The sequence below is a fragment of the Lepidochelys kempii genome, chromosome 21 (assembly GCF_965140265.1).
Source record: "Lepidochelys kempii isolate rLepKem1 chromosome 21, rLepKem1.hap2, whole genome shotgun sequence".
Lineage (NCBI taxonomy): Eukaryota > Metazoa > Chordata > Testudines > Cheloniidae > Lepidochelys > Lepidochelys kempii.
In genome coordinates, this window is record NC_133276.1 from 13,294,282 (window position 1) to 13,313,558 (window position 19,277).

General features: G+C 48.5%; 1 protein-coding gene across 3 annotated transcripts in view; it reads right to left on the reverse strand.

The window, feature by feature from the left end:
* Window positions 1–523: 523 nt before the first annotated feature.
* The window catches only part of KCNC4 (potassium voltage-gated channel subfamily C member 4), a 49,296-nt gene continuing 30,542 nt past the window's right edge, over window positions 524–19,277 (reverse strand). For 2 of the 3 annotated variants that reach the window (XM_073320021.1, XM_073320020.1), the window contains exon 4: window positions 524–1,310. In XM_073320021.1, coding sequence (XP_073176122.1) covers window positions 1,291–1,310 — 20 coding nt within the window. In that variant the 3' untranslated portion in view covers window positions 524–1,290. Of the gene's footprint in view, window positions 1,311–17,049; window positions 17,180–19,277 lie in introns of those variants that run through there. The other variant, XM_073320022.1, reaches the window with a different exon arrangement.

Genomic DNA, 19,277 nt, shown 5'->3' on the forward strand with positions numbered 1-19,277 from the left:
TAACCTAATATAAAACCAATATAGTGCCGTCTTCCTGAATCTGCAGGCAGCCTGACACAACAGCTCAGCGAGGTGCGAATGATTCCATTCCTTGCAAGAGGTTGTTAACTCTGAAACCTAAAGATGGCATTTAAAATGTCAACATTGCTAACTATTTCCCTGCTAATCATCTTTACAGAAAGAGAGCGTGCTTCTTCTACAATCTCATGCTGCCAAGTAGGGAAATCCATATTAAAACACACACACATAAAAACAGGAATCATTTAAATGAAGCTGCCATGGAATTCCCAGTCTGTTGCACTGAGAGCACTGTGGAACCCAGGTGTCCAGAGGCAGACTCCAATGACCCTGTCACAGAGTCCAGGGACCTGGACACAGAGCCTAGGGGCCTGTACTGTAGGATACAGGCCTAGGGTGCTGCAGGATTATACAGAGTCTTGGCTGCAGTTTATAGGTGCTGATCACCAAATGGGATTCAGTGAGCTCAAGCAAAGGAAAGGCAGTGACACATACAAGAGCCAAATTTCAGCTCCCAGATCTCTTTATTAGAACTCTAGTACTGCTTGACAGGAAGAGGCATGTGTACAGCATATAAGGTAATGGGATTAGTATTGCCTTGGTCACGGAGATATGTAACAGCATTAGAAAGAAGCTGGCCATATCAGGCCAGCTGGTCTACCTGGTCTCTGCTATTGCACTCAGTCATTGGCTGCTCGAGTATTGCAACTTGGACTTCTTGGAGGCTTCTTCCCCCCACCCCCATGCACCTCCGGAGCCATCGTCCAATGGGTCCCAAACCAATCCCAGGAGCTGCCTCTTCTAGAGAAGGAATCTGTACATTGGAGGAGGCCGGAGCAAACGTCACAGAGTCTAAAAATAATAGTCCACAGCTACCGCTCGGCGGATGGACACGGTGAGAGCACAGATGGTGCCTGCGACAGGGCGCCCGTGATGAGCTGCTGACGCCCCGCGATGGTCGTCTGCGGCGAGATCTGGGCGCCGTCTAAGTTACTACAGCAATCACGCCAGCCAACGGGTCAGTCAACAAGTGGAGGGGAGCGAGAGGGTGCATCGGAACGGACAGCACGGGAGTCGTGAATGGCATCGTCAGTGGGGGCAGGGCGGGGACCATGGTATACGTCAGACAGATGGTCGTACAACACATGCACAACAAGCAAGGTTACAGCGTGGCGGGGGAATCCGGTCTCGTCCCCCTCTTCCCTCGCCTGCCCGTCCTGGGTACATTTAGACCCGGCAAATGGTCTGAGCAAATCCCAGCTTCCAAGGGAGTCACAGGGGATTCGACAGTCCTGCAAAAACAAGGATTTTCAGAGTCTTTCACAGCAAAAAGAGCTTTGCCCATGCGGCTGAGAGCAGGCCAACATGGCCCCACTAACGCGTCTGTTGTTCTCTCGGCCTGCCAGCGCCTGACCAAAGTTTTAAGAGAAGGTGATGACCTCGGCTTGGGGATAATTAGAAGAGGGGACACCTTTGCAGTTCTCTGCATTTAAAGGATGCAGGCATTAAACACACCATGGTACGCACTCTCCTCTCAGCACTTCCTGCTCGGGGATTTAAATAAATAGATAAACAGAGACAGAATGAGATTCACGTGCCCTGTGGGTCCAGAAACCAGGATGCTTTGAAAGGATGATTCATTCAGCTTTCTAAAGCCTGGGTAACACTGAAGCCGCCCAGACAGACCATATGGTAGTTGGGGTGAGTCAGAGAGAGAAGGCTCAGGCTAAATGAAGGGCTGACATCACCCGGGATGGGCACCCCTGAGGCTGGGTACCGTACAATCACTCTGCAGTTATTTGGGTCCCAGCCCATAGCTGAGCATCCCTGGGCACCGGACGATCCTCACCCTGGCTGGGACTCAGAAGAGCAGTGGTTCTTAACCTTTTCCACCCAGTGACCCCATATTATTACAGGGCCTCACTCCCAACTGGCCATGAAGAAAGAGGGAGGTAGCTGATTGCAGTGTGGGATCGCAAACAGCTGAGTACCACCACCCCTCGCGGGGCTCCCTGAGGGCCGGCCACGTGAGGCCCCTTACCTTGGCTAAGAATGCCAGGGGCCAGATAGGGTACCACTCCAGCCACGAGCCTGCACGCACCCCAGGATTGCACATCCCCCCCGGGCTATGTTTCTACTGACAATTCCCTGCATCATCCCACTGCCTGGGTTCAGATCCCAGCTGCCCCTGAGTTCACTTGAGGCTGAGCGGAGCTGGTAAATAGCTGGCAATCCCCCGGGGCCCTTACCTAGCTAGTTAGGTGTAGGGACCCCCATGTGAGGTGTGAGAAAAGAACTTGCATTTCCTGATTATAATCAATAGCAACAAGGGAACACATTCTGCAGGAGACCAAAGCTGTGAAGGCCCCTAGTTATATGATCCCAGCTAATAAACTGACCAAAGTGACTACTGGCATCATGGGTGTACGATTCTTTTAGAAAAAGAGCCTTCACCATAACATAAAGCTCATCTATTTCCTTAACCGGATGTTTAAGAAACATCGTCCTGCCTATGTCATCAATACAGCACACTCTGAAATCACTCAACACCCCTCATTGCCACAGAATACACCTGACACGCCATGCATAGTTGGGACCGGCTGCCTAGGGACAGATTCTGTTCTTACCTAGGCTGGTGTAAGCAAGCTAGAGTAACTCCAGCGAAGTGAGCAGAGTCACATGGACACTGGTGGAAATAAGATCAGAATCCAGCCCTGTGATCACTGAGGCATTCTCTCTCCTCAACAGGGTATTGTTATGGCCACGGGAAAGTTGGGTATGGTGGGATAATCCACAGATGGGCCAGATTCTGAGCTCTTACACCGATGTATATCCAAACTCAGTGGACTTCCAGAGTTACACCAGATCACAATTTGTCCCAAGGAGAATTCAAGGAAGCCCCATCACTTTTCCCGCTGCCTGATCTGAACTGCACAGGATGGTATATTCATGCAGATAGGGAGGGTGTGTTCATTGCATTGGTCTCTTTCTACCACCCTGCCTTCTTCAGTACTTAAACACTGAAAGATTGATGCTCCAATTCAGCAGAGCTCAAATGCAGGCTCACTTTTAAGTGTGTAAGTGTCCTATTGGAGTCACTGGGACTACTCACACTCTTGAGGTAAGTGCTATAAACCCAGATCCTGAAAAGTACTTGGGCTCCTAACTTCCATTGATTTCAATGAAGTTAGGAGCTTGAATACCATTGAGGATGTGGGTTTAGGACCCGAACGGGTAGCCTGGACTCCCAGGGGGAAAAAATAAATAAATACGGGGACCGGGAGGCTGGGCTCCCAATAGGGTTGCCAATTTTGGTTGGATGTATTCCTGGAGATTGGATCACATGCCATGATCTTTAATTCCTGGAGACTCCAGGCCAGTCCTGTAGGGTTGGCAACCCCAGCTCTCTAAGAGCAAGTCAGGGGAGTGTTTAATGTATCATAGAGGTGGGATCCAAGTTTTCCAGACGTTCCTGGCATTCTGAGGGCTGTGTGTGTGTGTGAGGTGGAATACCGAGAAAGGAGCATGTGCAAACTCCGCTTTCGGGTCTCAGGGACGTTTGGATCCAGCTCAAGTACATAATGCAACAATGACTAACCCATGCACCATGGATGTGAACCATGCATTGGAAAGAGCAGGAATGAGATCTATGCATTCAAAACAGCTTCAGAATAGTTACCAAGGAGCTAACCCCTGGCTGGGTACTGGTGACAAACACATGAACGCGACCTCAGAATAGGTCAGTGCGACAAAACAAAAATGAACCATGGATCCTCCCTTAGCGCCAGCTGCTGTGCAGAACAGCAGGTGCAGTGCCACTGAGCAGCCACCTTTCCCAAATTAATCACGGTCCATCCGATTACATTCTTGCTTTCCCCAGGGTGCAGGGTAGGAATGCACAAAGGCTGTCTTCGCCCTGGTTGTCACTGCGGGAGAGGCAGCTGCAGTGGGAAATGACTATGACCCCCCGTTAACTTACATCCTGGGAGGAGAGGAGAGCAGAGCTGGCCCCACTTGTGTGGGCGAGGAGGCAACGTTCAACTATAGAAACGAATGGTATGTCCCTGCCCATAGGCGGCTTTCCGGAGGGGAAGGAAGGCCCAGTAAGCAGGGCACTCCGGATACATGGGATCAGTTCCCTGCTTTGCCACACACTCCCTTAGGCAAATTGCTCAGGCCCAGATTTTTAAAGGTATTTAGGCGCCTAACTCCCCTTAATTTCTGGAGGAGATGGGAGTGAGGGGCCAGTGACAAGGCTGGGATCTGCCCAGGATACAAGTCTCTACTTGCCCCCCCTCCACATCCCCACACCCTGGCCCCTCCAGGGGCCCCACTTTCAGTGGGAATTCAGTAATAGAATTAATGCCAGTCAACATGGGTTTATGGAAAATAGATCCTGTCCAATTAACTGGTAATCTCATCAAAAAAGATACCAAGTTTAATAAAGGCAATAGTGTTGATGTACTATACTTAGACTTCTGGAAGGCATTTGAGTTGGTACCACACGACATTTTGATTAACAAAAACTACAACAATATAAAATTAACATGGCACATATTAAATGGCCTCAATTGCAAATGGGGAATTATTGAGTAGATGCGTTTCTAGTGGGGATCTAGTCTTGGCCCTATGCTATTTACCATTTTTATCAGTGATCTCAGAGAGAACAGAAAACCATCCCCCATGGAAGTCTGCAGAGGACACAAAACTTGGCAAAGTGGTAAATAATGAAGATCACAGGTTACGGATACGTAGTGATCTAGAATGCTTGGTAAACTGGGCATAAGCAAACAATCTGTGTTTTAATACGGCTAAATGTAAATGTGTCCATCTAGGAGCAAAGACTGGAAGCCCTACTTTCAGGATGGCAGATTCTATCCTGGTCAGTAGTGACTGAAAAAGATTTGGGGGTCGTGGTCACACCTTCTTGTCAACTGTTTGAAATGGGCCACTCTCATTACCATTACAAACGTGATTTTTCCTCCCTTGGTATCCTACTGTTAATTGAATGGTCTCGTTAGACTGACCTCCCACTTGGTAAGGCAACTCCCATCCTTTCATGTGCTGTGTATTTATATCTGCTACTGCATTTTCCACTCCATGCATCTGATGAAGTGGGTTCTAGCCCACAAAAGCTTGTGCCCAAACAAATTTGTTAGTCTCTAAGGTGCCACAAGGACTCCTCGTCGTTTTTGTGGATCATCAGTGGAACAGGAGCTCTGAGTGCTATGATGTGGCCAAAAGAGCTAATGTAATCCTTGGATGCATTCATAGGGGAATCTGAAGTAGGAGTAAAGAGATTATTTTCCTTCTATATTTGGCATTAGTGCGACCGCTGCTGGAATCTTGTGTCCAGGTCTGGTGCCCACAATTCAAGGAGAATGTTGATAAATTGGAGAGGGGTCAGAGAAGAGCCCCAAGAATGAAGAAAGGATTAGACAACCTGCCTTGTAGAGACAGACTCAAAGAGCTCAGTCTATTTAATTCAACAAAGAGAAGGATAAGGGGGGGACTTGATTGCAGTCTACATGGGGAACAAATATTGTATAATGGGCTCTTCAGTCTAGCAGAGGAAGGTCTAACAATCCAATGGGTGGAAGCTGAAGCTAGACAAATTCAGACTGGAAATAAGGTGTATATATTTAACAGTGAGAGTAGTTAGCCACTGGAACAATTTACCAAGGGTCGTGGTAGAGTCTCCATCACTGGCAACTTTTAAATCAGGGTTGGGTGTTTTTCTAAAACATCTGCTCTAGGAAATATTTTAAGGAAGTTGTCTGACCTCCTGCATAACCCAGGACAGACTAGAGGATCACAATGGTCCTGTGTGGCCCTGGAATCTATGAACCAAATATTTTTCAACATCTGGATCCTAATCTTGCTGTTCCCCCATTTCTACAATATGGATAAAAGCACTTCCTTGGCTGCCTACCGGAGGTGTGGTGAGGATAAATACCTTACAGATTGTGAGGGGCCTAGATGCTATGACACTGCTGGCGATGGATGGTACCTTAGATCGGTAGGTATCCCATGTGATCGTTGCCCGAGTCTGCCCATCAAGGGCTGCTTTCTCTTGAGAACAGCAGTGTGAAGCTAAACCACCATAGAAATTCTAAGCGCAGGTTCCTTGATGCTGGGGGCAGCTTGTTAACGGTACATTAATGTGGGCCAGACCAGACCTTCTATGAAATCACAAGGTCCTTCACTCAAATACATCTCCTTTCCTTGACTAGAGTCCCCTCCACATGCACTATTTGAACCAAGTATCCATTGAGACACCAGAAACTGCAGCTTAGGCTTGTTGGTTCCTTGTTTGGTTTCTTTTTTAAGGTTATGGATGACCTATATTCCCAACATTTAAAAAAAAAAATCCTTTTAGCCTCAAAGCCTGCAGTGGCAGAGATCAGTTTGCAGATTAGCTGGAGCAGTCTGCCATGTGCCTGCTATATCTCATGGCCTTCATGGACACAGCACACAGACCGCTGGGTGCCAAGAGGCAGGGCAGGACGAGGGGTGACTGCATCTTGAACAGGGATCAATGCAGAAGCAAAGCTTTATTTTGGAACACAGGGAGCAATTAAAGGGTCTGCTGAGCTTTTCCATTGCCTGGATGGATCTCAGGGAACTGTTGTGTTGAAAGGTGCTAATGGCTGCCCTCAGGAGAGTCTTTGATCCAAAGACAATCATAGACCTCTAAATTCAGTGGGTATGGGACTCAATGGAAGGAGCACTTAAGCCCGTTTTATAGCAGACAGCTACGAACAATGCAGGGACTGCCCAAGACACATGGCCAGTTGCAGCTCAGCTGTGTGGGCTGAGTTTCCCTGACGGCCACTGCAGGAGCTAGGAGGCTGGTTTTGCAGCCTGTGTGTGTTGGAGGCAGGAAGCCTGGAGAAGTAATTGTGAGCGTGACTCTGAGAGGAAGCAGAGAGACAGAACTTCTTGGGCACAGAGCTCGCTGGAGTGGCAGGCATGGGGATTTCTGAGGCAGGAAGCTGCCTGCTATTTGCTTGATGCTATGAGTTAGGTAGAAACTACTTCTCATTGTAATGATCCCAATCCTGTAAGGCCTTGAGTATTGGCCAAGCACTAGGCCAAAAGGGAAGTGAAAATGTTGGCCCCATTGGGGGCACTGAGCAGTTGGAAATCTGGCCCTATAAATAGATCTCTGTGCCGGGAGCGTGAAGGATACCTGGATGGCAATGTTCTGATAGGACATTATATCCCCTGCTGGGGGAAGACAAGCTAGCTCACATGCACTAAAGCCATGGAGGGAGGTACGCTGGCTTCTCTTGTGCAGGGAAAGAGAGGTCACCAGGAAGAAGATCAGCCACCATGCATTATACATCTAAAAATCTTCCTTTTCTAAAATCCCCCCTGCTGTTTGTCAGGGTGGGAACCGCTGAGATGGCAGTTGTGGAAAGTTAAAGCACCTGGAAAGGGGTAGCAAGCTCGGTAATGAATATCCTTCAGCTTTGAAAAACTTGCGATCTGTTAGGGCAGCAATGAAGTGACACAGGGATCAGGGGTTAGACTAGGGAAAATAGTAAGAGGGGAAAATCTCTGCAAAAATATTTGCCACTGTAACAATCACCCTGGATGGGTCACCTGCAGGGACAGAACCCAGGAGCTCTGGACCTAAGGCCATGTGCTGTTACTACTAGATAATAAATAATCAGCCCCATTCACTCAGACAGTGTCAGTTAAATCTCCTTCCATGGTCTGGCCACTAGAAGGGGACCAAGACAGATTTAGCTCGCATGATACATAAACTAGGCTAGGATGGATTACAGTTTTTTAAAATCAGTAAGTGTTGGTTTAAAAAAAAAATCAAAGAAGTAAAAATCACTGCACAGGTAGAAACGGACAGAGTATTTCCACCAATAATCATCGAAGTTGACAGACAGGCAAAAGACGACAAATGCGGCTTGAGAACACGGAGTTTGATTTAAGGCTGCTTAGTGCCTAGGTTTTGACAGGGCGTTGACAATGTGTGCGCTAAGGGTTCTAAACCCTTAACTTTTGAATCTCCTCATCTACTGCCATTAAATCATCATTGTCTGACCCACTTGTAATTTCTGACAACTGTGAATGTTTAAATAGATACAAATAGAAAAAATAGCTTTAAAATCAATCAATATCTGTTAAATTGATTTTAAAAAGAAAAGAAAAATCCAATTCTGCCAAGCCTATATATAATCAATCCCTGAACCCAGAGGCTGGCTTGTCTGGGATAGACTATCGTATCTCCAGCTCTAAGCAGAGGTTTCTATCACTTGAGCTAATTCTCTATTTCCTGGTAGAAACAGCATGCCCTTATGGTTCCTCCTGACTCTGAACTCCAGGGTACAGATGTGGGGACCTGCTTTGTGTGGATTAGCCACTAGAAGGGGTCAGGACAGGCTTAATTGAAGAGTTACATGTTGTTTACAGATGAACATGTGGGAGAAAAATGTTTCGGTTACTTCAGAGGTTTTTTGTGTGAGTGCTATTGTTATGGCCACCCCCTCGGCAAACACACAGGGACTGAATCCGTAACTATCAAAGCTAAAAGCATAGTGAATGCGCCAAGGCTCTGTAGCTGGTGGTTGTAACAACGAATGTGGATCAGGCACAGAGGGGGACCTGTAATATACACTCACCACTGTCACATTATCTTGTGGCAATGCGTTCCACAGGCTAACTGTGTGAGGTGTATATAAAAAACAACACTGTGCCCTTCAGGTGAAATCCCAATGCTTTCTCCCAAGGGTGTCTCTCCCTGTGACGTAACAGATCCCATGCGTACAAGGAAGTGCACTTTGTAGCAAAAGAGATTATTTCATAGGCTTTAATAATCTCCTTGCTCACACTGAAAAAAAAAAAAAGTCCTCCAAAGCTGAATGGGGAATAAACTCTTGCTTTTAAGAAAGGTATTTCTCCAGAAAATCTGGAGACAGGAGGGAGTTCTTAGTCCTTGCAGTACAATAGATGCCAGGAGCTTAAATTGGAGTGAGATCAGAATCAACACTAGTGTCACTCCAGTGGAGTCACTCCAGTTTGCTCCTGTAAGCGGCAGCAGACTCATACCCCAGGTTTCTAGTCAGAGAAACCTGGCTCATCGAAAGGACCTTTTCTCCTCTGTTTACCTTTTAAAGTCCTATTTCTTACTTCATGTGAATTCCACTAATTTCAGTGCTCACTAAATATAGGGCCCAGATTACAGAGCTCCTGCTTGCCTTCCCCACCGTCCTGTCCTCTCACACCATCCTACCCCAAACTCTCTTCTCTAAGGAGCTGTATACCCAGTCTTACAATGAAACCAAGACTCAATGGGACCCGCCATTGTCATCCGTTGGGTGAGGGATGCAAATGACCAAACTTCTTCACCCTAATCCTGCCCTGCCTGCTCCCCTTTGTTGCTTCTTCCTGCTGCTGGTGTCTTAATTTAGGATCAGGTGTGGAGTCCTTTTCCACCCTGTTTTACACTTATTCATATGAGTAACTCCATGAAAGCCTACTGGGAGTCAGTGATGCCTAGTGCCAAGGGCACTGGGCGGGGAATCAGACAGACCTGCATTCTGCTCCTGGCTCTGTCCCGGACTTGTGGGACCCGGTCAAGTCACTTCCCCTCTGTTTCCTTTGTCTATAGCTCCTTGGGACAGCGGCTCTTCCTTGCTATGCACGTCTGCAGCATGCAACACGATGGGGCCCTGATCCAGGCGTTAAGGTGACAAAAATGAATTCTCTGCTCCTTGGAAGCTAAGTCCTTCTGGGCAGGGACTCCACTGTTGTTTTGCAAAGCACCACGTACATTTCCGATGCCTTGTCTAGAACAAATAATTACAAGGGATGCTATGGGAATGAGCTTTGTAAGCTTCCCACCCACACAGCTCTGCCGATACACTTCGGCCCTGACCTGCAGTACTCCCTGCTGTTCCAGTGCTGGGCTCCTACCGTCAGCTCTGCTGATGCTCCTCCTTCTTGCCAGTGGCATCGTAGCTCGTATCACCCACACAGCCCTGCCCCGCTAGTCCAGTCATCAGCCCTCACAGAGCTCTGACCTCCCGGTCCCTCTGATAGCCCAGTCCTGGATCCTATCTTGGCAGAGAGAGAGACAGGTTGCTTAGTTCTCTACAGGCAAACCTGACCACCTAGCCCTGCCTATGCTGAAATCCATCTGTGTCACACAGCTCAGTCCTGACAACGCCCCATGACCCTCCCCAGACATGACCACCCAGCTCAGGCAAATCTGATACCTAATTTACTAAAGTCTCATTATCCAGCTCCAGACCCCTGCACTGGGCAGAATGGTAAGACGCACTCATGGCGGTCAGTGGGATTTTCATGATAGGGAGTTAGCGCTAGACCTTCCCTGCTGAATTTCATGCGGTGGCATTTGCTTGCAAAGGAGATTCAAACTAGTGATGGAAGAACCTCTAAACCGGTTTGGAATTTGGAGCCATGCGACTCTCCAAATGTTTGGCTGCTTTGCTGAGCCTCATCCAAACTACTGGGGCTGCAAGTCTGTCAGGAATGTCCCAAGATGATGATCTCTGGGAGGTGGGTGACCATATTTCCCCAGGGAAAAAGGGATACCGTGTAGGGATAGCCTGAGCCTTCTCCCACCATGTATGGGGCTGGTATCACCATTCTCCAGAGCCCTTCCTGCCCCCGGGGTGATGCTGGGGTTGGTGTCGCTGCTCATACGAGCCCTGCCTCCCCCACATGTGGGGCTGGCATCACTGCTCCCACACACATATTCCTCCCCACCCCACTTTGATGAAAATGGGCATTTGTCCCATTGATCAGTTGGCAAGAGCAAATGGGACAAATGCCCACTTTTGCCAAAAAAAGTTGGGACACCCAGGACAGGGCTTAAAAAAGGGACTGTCCTGGCTAAAACAGGACATGTGGTTACCCTACTGGGAGGTTGCCACTCAGGAGAGCAGCCTTTCACTTACGATTCCAGGGATTGCTGCATCCATCCTGGACCACACTAGGAGGAGGCTCAGAGACCAGCAAAAACTAAAGCAAAAGTTTACCAAAAGCTTTTTCACAACTCCAAAAAGAGAGTTGGTTTAGAGATGCTAGCCTGAGACCCAGTTCTTTTACTGATCTAACTAGAGATCCATTGATTTACCCCAGCAGAGGATCCAGCACCAAACATTCCCATAGGTCAGCGCTGGGATTCTGATCTGCTCCCATCCCCAGCGAATGTTCAGGTGGATTTTCACAGGTGTGGTTTTGCTCCATCATGCCTCACTGAAAACCAGACGTCCCAAAGCCAGAACTTAGAGCACTGGTAACCCATAGCGCTCTAGTTCTCTTTGTCAATGAGTTCATCAGTATTGATTGGAGCTCTGAGTCACGCTGCAGCCTCTGTGGGTGTATCAGCTCTGGCCTTCCCAAATGAAGGGCCATCAGACAGACCCCACAGTAAGGGGGGCAGTTTGTGATCCATTTAATAAGGCACGGGAGTCGAGACTTGGATTTGAGTACCGACTTTGTTTTCTGGGCCGGCTGAGTTCACTGAAGCTCTCTGAGCACCAGTTTCTCCCTTCTTTCGGGAGTGCTTTGAGAGCATCAGATGAAAAGCGATCCACAGAGTGGTGGTGACTTATGGAAAAGCCCCACAGAATTTCCCATTCGTAGCGTTGTAGGTTTTAAGGTCAGAAGGGACCATCCTGGCCAGCCAGTCCGACCTCCTGTATAACAGGCCATAGCGCTTCACCCTGTGATTCCTGCATCCAACCTATAAGTCCCGGTTGAGCTGCAGCAGCCCTTTTACCAAGACAGCCAGTCTTTAAATCAAGACTGCGTATGGATGAAAACAAGCTACTCTAGAAGTTGCCATAGAAAACTCCTATACGATTGAATAGAACAGATCGGCTCTATAGGTGTTTTAACCATCCTGTCGAATGCTTCAGTCAGTTCTAGTGGCTGGCTCAAGGGACCTTGAGAAAGACTCTGCTCTTCTAAATTCCCTAGCACTTTCCCATACAGACAGTAGTGGAGAGGGTCCAGACTCTGATATGAGCTGTACCTGCGCTATACAGCTTAGTGCTCTGAAGTTCCATTGACTCCAAGGGGCATTAATAAGTGAGGCACAGAGCGGCTAAGTGACTTGCTCAAGGTCACACAGGGAGTCTGTGGCAGAGCAGGGACCTGAATCCAGGTCTCCCAAGTCTGAAGCAATTTGTTTCCCTGCTAGGGGGAGCTGTCCATTTGCCTGGGACCAGCCCATTCCCCCGAAGAAGCTGAAGGCCATCCACAAAGCTTGTGAGACTGCGTGTGAACCTCTGAGCCACCGTGCTGGGCAGATGCCATTGGAACTGCATGCAGAGGCAGTTATCCAAGTGAAGAGAGGATCTCAAAGGAGGTAGAATCAGGAGTCGGATCACAGCTCACATATCCAGCTGATGGAAGCAGTGGGGTGGCAGGGCCCTAGACAGGGCTGAAAGGGGGAGCGTCCTAGGGAAGCAGAGGTGTGGGGTAATCCAGGATACCCGCAGGACTCTAACACTTGGCAATACCCGTTCCTGTCTGGATGGGGAGAGGATTGAGTTTGGACCTTGGCTGGGGAATGATCTCCCAGGAAAAGCCAACTGTAGCCAGGAGCAGAGCTGCTGCTCAAAGCATCTCCTCTTACCTGTGCAAACACCCTGCCCTGCTTGTGGAGAGAGGGGCAGTGTTTAAAAGCTTTCCACTGTCCTGCAGGGCAGCTAGGAACACTCCAGCCTGCTCTATGGATTTCTCATGATACCACTAAGCTTTTTGCTCCCCCAGCTTCCTTTACCCTCCAAGCTGTTTTTGCATCAAACTTATGATTGTCCAGATCCCCCAGGGACTTGCCTTTGAAAACAGCTTCACCGGTCTGAGAAATTAACCCAGATAAAAAAATAATAGCAACAAAGGACTTTGTTTAGTCCCATCAACAGACAGCAATGCCAAGAGTACAATCTGCGTTCATAGAATTATTGTATTATGGCAGAGACTATAGTGGCCCCAACCGAGATTGGGGCTCCCCCACTGCGCTAGTCCCTGACCGAGATCAGGGGCCCATAAGACAATATAGTCCCTGCCCCAGTCTAAATAGACAAAGAAGAATTCTCCTCCTCAGAACAGAGACAGAACTATTTAGTGACTTGCCCAAGGTCCTGTACAGAGTCTGTTCCAGATCTTGAATGGCACCCAACTCTCTCGAGTCCAAATTCAGTGCCATGGTCACAAGGCCAGCCTTCTACTCTGAAGCAAGCTACCCCAAGTGCCCATCATAGCATGCGATCATAACAGCAGAGCCAACTCCCACTTGCATGACCCATAATTGGGGCCTTATGTTATTTGCTACAGTAATGTCTCCTCGTGCTATCCTAGTGCCCTGCCCACGGTCATAGCTTGGAATCCTCCATGGGTACGTCTACACTAATCAGAGAGGGGATTGTCGCTCAGGTAGACATACCTGCACTGGCTTTACCTAGGCTAGCATGGCAAAAATAGCAATATAAACGTGGAAGTACATGCTTCAAACTAAAAAAAAATAAAAATAAAAATAAAAGCCAATTATTCACACAGCTCGACCCATGCCACATTGCTCTGATTGTGTGCATTCTACAATAGATCACCTGCTTTTGTTGGTTCTCTTTGTCAAAGGACCTGTTTGAGCTGACAGAGCAGCTCAGGAAACACCCATTGTTTCATGTTCTCTCTGTATATAAATCTCTTCACTGTATTTTCCGTTGAATGCATCTGATGAAGTGAGCTGTAGCTCACAAAAGCTTATGCTCAAATAAATTTGTTAGTCTCTAAGATGCCACAAGTCCTCCTTTTCTTTTTTTCAGGAAACACTGGAACCTGAACCCATTCAAGCAAAAACACACACAAAACAAACAGGGACGGGAGCTGGAGAGCTCACAGAATCCTTTCAGATGCAGGGAAGCCAATCTTGTTGGTTGAAAGGAATGGAGAGGTTTTCGAAGTTGAAACAACAAGTGCTGGGCCCTCAGGGGGAATGAATGCTGGCTGCTCAGTGCTAAAAGGCACAAGGTTCTGTCACTTGAGCCAGATACTCCTTGGCAGCTATAGTGGGTTCTTATCCTCTTGTGAGAGCCAGCCACTAGAGGAAGACAAAGCCAGCCTGGGTTCATGTGGGTTACATGAACACTGTTGCCCTCTGGATACCACACGGTTCTCCCTTGGAGACACACCACTTGCCACCAGGGTGGAAGAAAAAGCCCTAGCAAGGGAAATTGCACTTGTGACTTCTAAGCAGCTTCTCCCCCTTCATCTGCTGAATATCATTACCCAGGCTTACAGCCCTTAGAATCTAACTTTAGTCATTCAGACACATGGCTTTGAAGGGGTTTTTCTTTCTAGAGCTGGAACATGACACTTTCTGGGACCATTTTCCTTCCTCCCTATCATTTTATTTTAGGGAACTATGACAGCCTCTAAAACTGCAGGAATTAAAATACCCAAAGCAGCATTCTCAGCAACCTCCCTTCTGCAGTCACTTCGCAGTTGCATCCTCTGGGCTTGCCTTGTAAGTAACATCTATTGTTGATGGCTGGGATTTAAAATGAGTTCCAATTAACACATCACATAGATGGGGCAAAAAAAACACACCACTACAAGCCCTCCCCTCATCCCATATACCACGTGCTGTTACTTTAAAGCATCCATGCCCTTGGGATTTGGCTTTCCCCTGGCACTTTGTATATTGATGAATTACTTACATTTCCCCTTTGCAGTTTTAGCTGCTGTTTGATATACTGATCCAGTGCTGTAATTCTTCTTTTCTTCCTGTGGTGAAGTGCCATTTATTGTTGCACTGTGCTGTTGCTCAGCTGCTGTGTTTCACCTGAGAGGTGGCTGCATTTCAACAGTCAGAGAAAATGGCCCTTGTACAAATGTCTTGCACAGTGCTTTGTGGTCCTTCTGGAGGAATCATTCCTTTCCATTGGGTCTTGGTTGGGAGGCAAGAGCATGACAATAGCTTCTTGGTATGCCCAGAAGGATGGAGGGGGACAACCTAATAATAGATCAGTAGCTTAAAGTTGAGTAGAGAGTTCTCTCTTTATCCTAGGACTGCATCTATACGGCATCCACCTTTGCTCTCTTATTTCCTCATAGGCATTGCCTGACTGACATTTTTTATTGTCATTAACTAGGCACTGTGGATTTTTACTGGCAGTGCGGGGGAAGCCAGGTACAGATGGTTTCTGGTCAATGCAATTATTTTCATGCCGTGTCCATTTCTTGTCCAACTGATTGTTAGGTCTTTCCATTTTCTCAGCTCCTTCAGGACTCTCCTGAGAAACAGAGCAATACTTTGCACATATCTTTCTTCCAGGGATCTCAACGGGCTTCACAAGCATTAACTGATCTCCACAACACCCATGCAGGTTTATCCCCATTTTACAGAGAAGAAAACGGAGTCAAAGAAGAGGTGAAGTGACTTCCTCAAAGTCATGCTAAAGGTGGTAGTGAAGGAGTTGGTAAAGGAATGCAGGATTTCTGGGGACCCGGGCTCAGACAGGCACCCGGCACCAGAGTGATGAGTGTGTCAGCACTTTGGTGGCAGGGACCATCTGTTTTTCCCCTGTGTTTGGACAGCACCTAGAACAGTGGGGTCCTGTTTTGGAGTAGTAATAGGGACTAATGCATAGGGCCGGGATAGAGGATGAGCTGGCTGGCTGCATACGCTCATTATTATTTGTGTTAAAATAGTGCCCAGTCCAGGGTCCCATCATGCATATACCTAGTGAGAGAGAGTCCCCCTTCTCAATGACCTTGTAAGCTAAAGAGACAAGACAGACAAGGAAAGGAAGCAGACTTGCCCCAGGCATATCAGTGACTAAACTGGGAAGAGACCCTAGGTATCCTGCCCACCCCCCCTGCCCTCCAACGCCTTCATTATTGAACCAAACTACCCCACACCTTGATGGACTGTTTTTTTTGCCATCCCCACCAGACCCCCACATGGTTTTCCAATGGGGGGTTTGAATCCACAGCAGTGTGCTGGCAGATGTGTCCTAGGGGTCATGTATGTAGATGTGGGGGTTGTGCATGGATATAGATATGTGCAAATTTAGTATGTGCATAGAGAGGCCTTGTGCCGTGTACTGTAATGGCGTGTGTGCACACGCCAGGCTTGAGGGGAGGTGTATCCTTTGCACGCAGTGCTCATGCACTGTGGGCATCGTTAACGTAGGGATGAGTGCTCGTATATACACGCACGTGTGCGTGTACTGAATTTCAGCGCAGTGAACACAGGAGCCGTAGCAATCCCAGCCATTTCTAGGGCACGCCCTGGGGGTGTGGGTGTGGCCGGGGGGGGGGGGGGGAGGGCTTTAACACACTCGGGCACTATATTTTCAGCAGCATTGACCTAACAATGTATCTGTTAATAGGAGAGAGTTTGAGAAATTGACCTGAAGTGGTTTATGGATCCAGGGTAAGTTCTCTTACCCCAACACAGCTCCAATCAGGCTTCTAGCTTCAGAGCCCTGTCACAAGCTGTGATTGCATTGCACAAGGTGGAATTGATTAGCCACAGCTGGCGAGCCTTTTGGTGACTCGGAAAGAACAGGAGGACTTGTGGCACCTTAGAGACTAACAAATTTATTTGAGCATCAGCTTTCGTGAGCTACAGCTCGCTTCATCGGAAGACTCAGGGGACTGCTGAGAGGCTAAGGAGCTTTTTATTGCTAAATCAGAGTCAAATCCAGCTTCGGTTGGCAGGAGTGGCTCGTTACACTCAGAGGGCTATCCAGGGAGCTGCGTGAAGCCACGAGCCGACGGTTTCACTCCAGTCCAGCCAACAGGTGTCACTGCCACCCCCATTCCTCTGCTCCTGCGAGCAGCAGAGGCACCAAGGACTGAATGGGCATGAAGACCAAACGATACCTCCGGCCCAGAGCAGGTGCACATTTAATTAAAGCTTGCACTGTGATTACTCGGGCCCTGGAGTTAAAGGGAGGAATCAGGCCCCAAGGCCATCAAGCCGAGATTGAGGACAATGTGAAAACCACTTAACACCAAGGTCTTTAAATGCCATTTCAGGACTCTGGCAAAGGCAGAGAAGCCAATATTTATTTTTCGGAGTATCTGAATAAATCGGCCCTGCTGCTGTTCCATGGAGATTTCTTCTTACTTGGACATGTTTCTTCTCGCTAGATCTCTAAACATAGTGAAGAGGAAAGGTCTTTTTAAAAGGCTATTCCAGGCTGCAAACCAAAAACAACAAACAAAAACACAAAAAACCACCAACCCACCCAACATGTACAGCTTCCCCCTGAAAAAATTACACTTTTTTTTTGGGTGAAAGAGAAAAATAAATGCAATTGATCCCTCAACAGCTTGGTGCCTCTCTCTACAAACTCCCTGAGTCTTATTCTCTATTTCTGGTTTCTGTTGCTGTAGAGGCAGGAAGGGCTGCACATTCGTCATGCTTTTTGCCAAGTTGCATAATGCCAATGCTAAAAATCGCAGAGCACAGCTACATGTCAGGTCTAATACACAGTAGATGAAACATTAGTAGCTTTGCTGATCATAAGTTTCTGGGTCTGCTGAGGGTTTTCCATGCCACACAGAGCAACAGGCTCCCCTTTGGTGTTTGCAGGAGTGAAGTTTCAGGAGCTCAGTAGTTAGCTACAGGCTCTTTGGGCTTCTAGATGTATCCAACGCAGGGCCAGGTGACAGCTTTCAAGTTTCTCAGACCCAGCGTTTTCCTTGAAAAAGGGGCGGCAGGTCTGGATTCTATTCCTTGGTCTTCCCAACCTTGCTGCGTGGCCTTGGGCAAATCACTTAGGATTCACAGATGCCAAGGCCAAAAAGGACTAGGGTGATCAGCGCTGTCTGACCTCCTGCATAGCACAGGCCAGAGAATTTCACCTGCCACTTTCTGCAGCCAGCCCAATAACTTATGGTTTCACTGATGCAGATCTTTCAGAAACAGACATCTTATTTTGATTGAAAAAGATTTGAAGGGATGGTGAATCCACCACATGAGCTCTCCGGAAGATGCCCAGCTACTTACTATGATGAGGCACTGGGTATTAAAAACCTAAATAGGCTTTTGTTCCTCACTGCCTCAGTTTCCCTATCTGCAAAAGCTGAATACCAACATTGACCTATTGTCAGGCTAGAATTTGGGGCAGGAACCATTTTTTCTGTTCTGTGTTGGTACAGCACCATACACAATGGGGGCTTGGCCCATGGCAGGAGCTCCAGTGTGCTATGGTAATACAAATAAGACGACCTTGTAAAGTCTGTTGAGATACAATAATAGATGCCGGGGAGAAGGACAAGGCATTATTAGTGCTATGAGCTGTGGTCTCTCTTTTCCTTTCCCTTGGTTACATTAGAGGTGCTAACCCTGAATATTCTGTGTCTCATAAACCTGTTAAAATGACCAGAATGGTTAGGTAAATGAATACGCTTAATTACAGAAATCAGACGCATGCACGGCGATAGAATAGCTCCTTGACGAGCCTCTTTGAGGTAAGTGGCAGACGAGTCACAGGCATGGCACAGAGTTCAGGGCAAACCCTGGCACCGAGATTGGAAATGGATGAACACGCAGCACTGGGTTCTCTTTCAGGCTATGTCCACACGAGGCGTGCGCCCCGTGGTGAGCTGGAGCCGGCTCGCACCGGTTCGCTAGAGCTGGTTGTTAAATTTAGAAGCCCCTTTTAGAACCGGTTGTTCCGCGAGGGAGAACTGATTCTAAAAGGGCTTCTAAATTTAACCGGCCAAAGTGACGCCTTAGGTGCCGACTCCATGGGTGTTCCAGCCCTGGAGCACCCACGGGGAAAATTTGGTGGGTGCAGAGCACTCACTGGCAGCTCCCCGCCCCACCCCCGGCCCCAGCTCACCTCCGCTCCGCCTCCTCCCCTGAACATGCCGCCCTGCTGTTTCTCCACCCCCCCACGCCCAGGCTTCCCACGAATCAGCTGTTCGGCGGGAAGCCGGGGAGGGCTGAGAAGCAGACGGCAGCTTCCCGCTCAGGTCCAGGGAGGCGGAGGTAAGCTGGGGGGGGCACGAAGAGGGCCGCCCGTGCCGCAGCAGGTAACCAGGGTTGGGGGAGTGCAGGGGAACCGCTTCCCGCCCCAGCTCACCTCCGCCTCCCTGGACCTGAGCGGGAAGCCGCTGTCTGCTTCTCAGCCCTCCCTGGCCTCCTGCCGAACAGCTGATTTGCGGGAAGCTGGGCGGGGGGGGCGTGGAGAAGCAGAGCGGGGTGGCGCGTTCAGGGGAGGAGGCGGAGCGGAGGTGAGGTG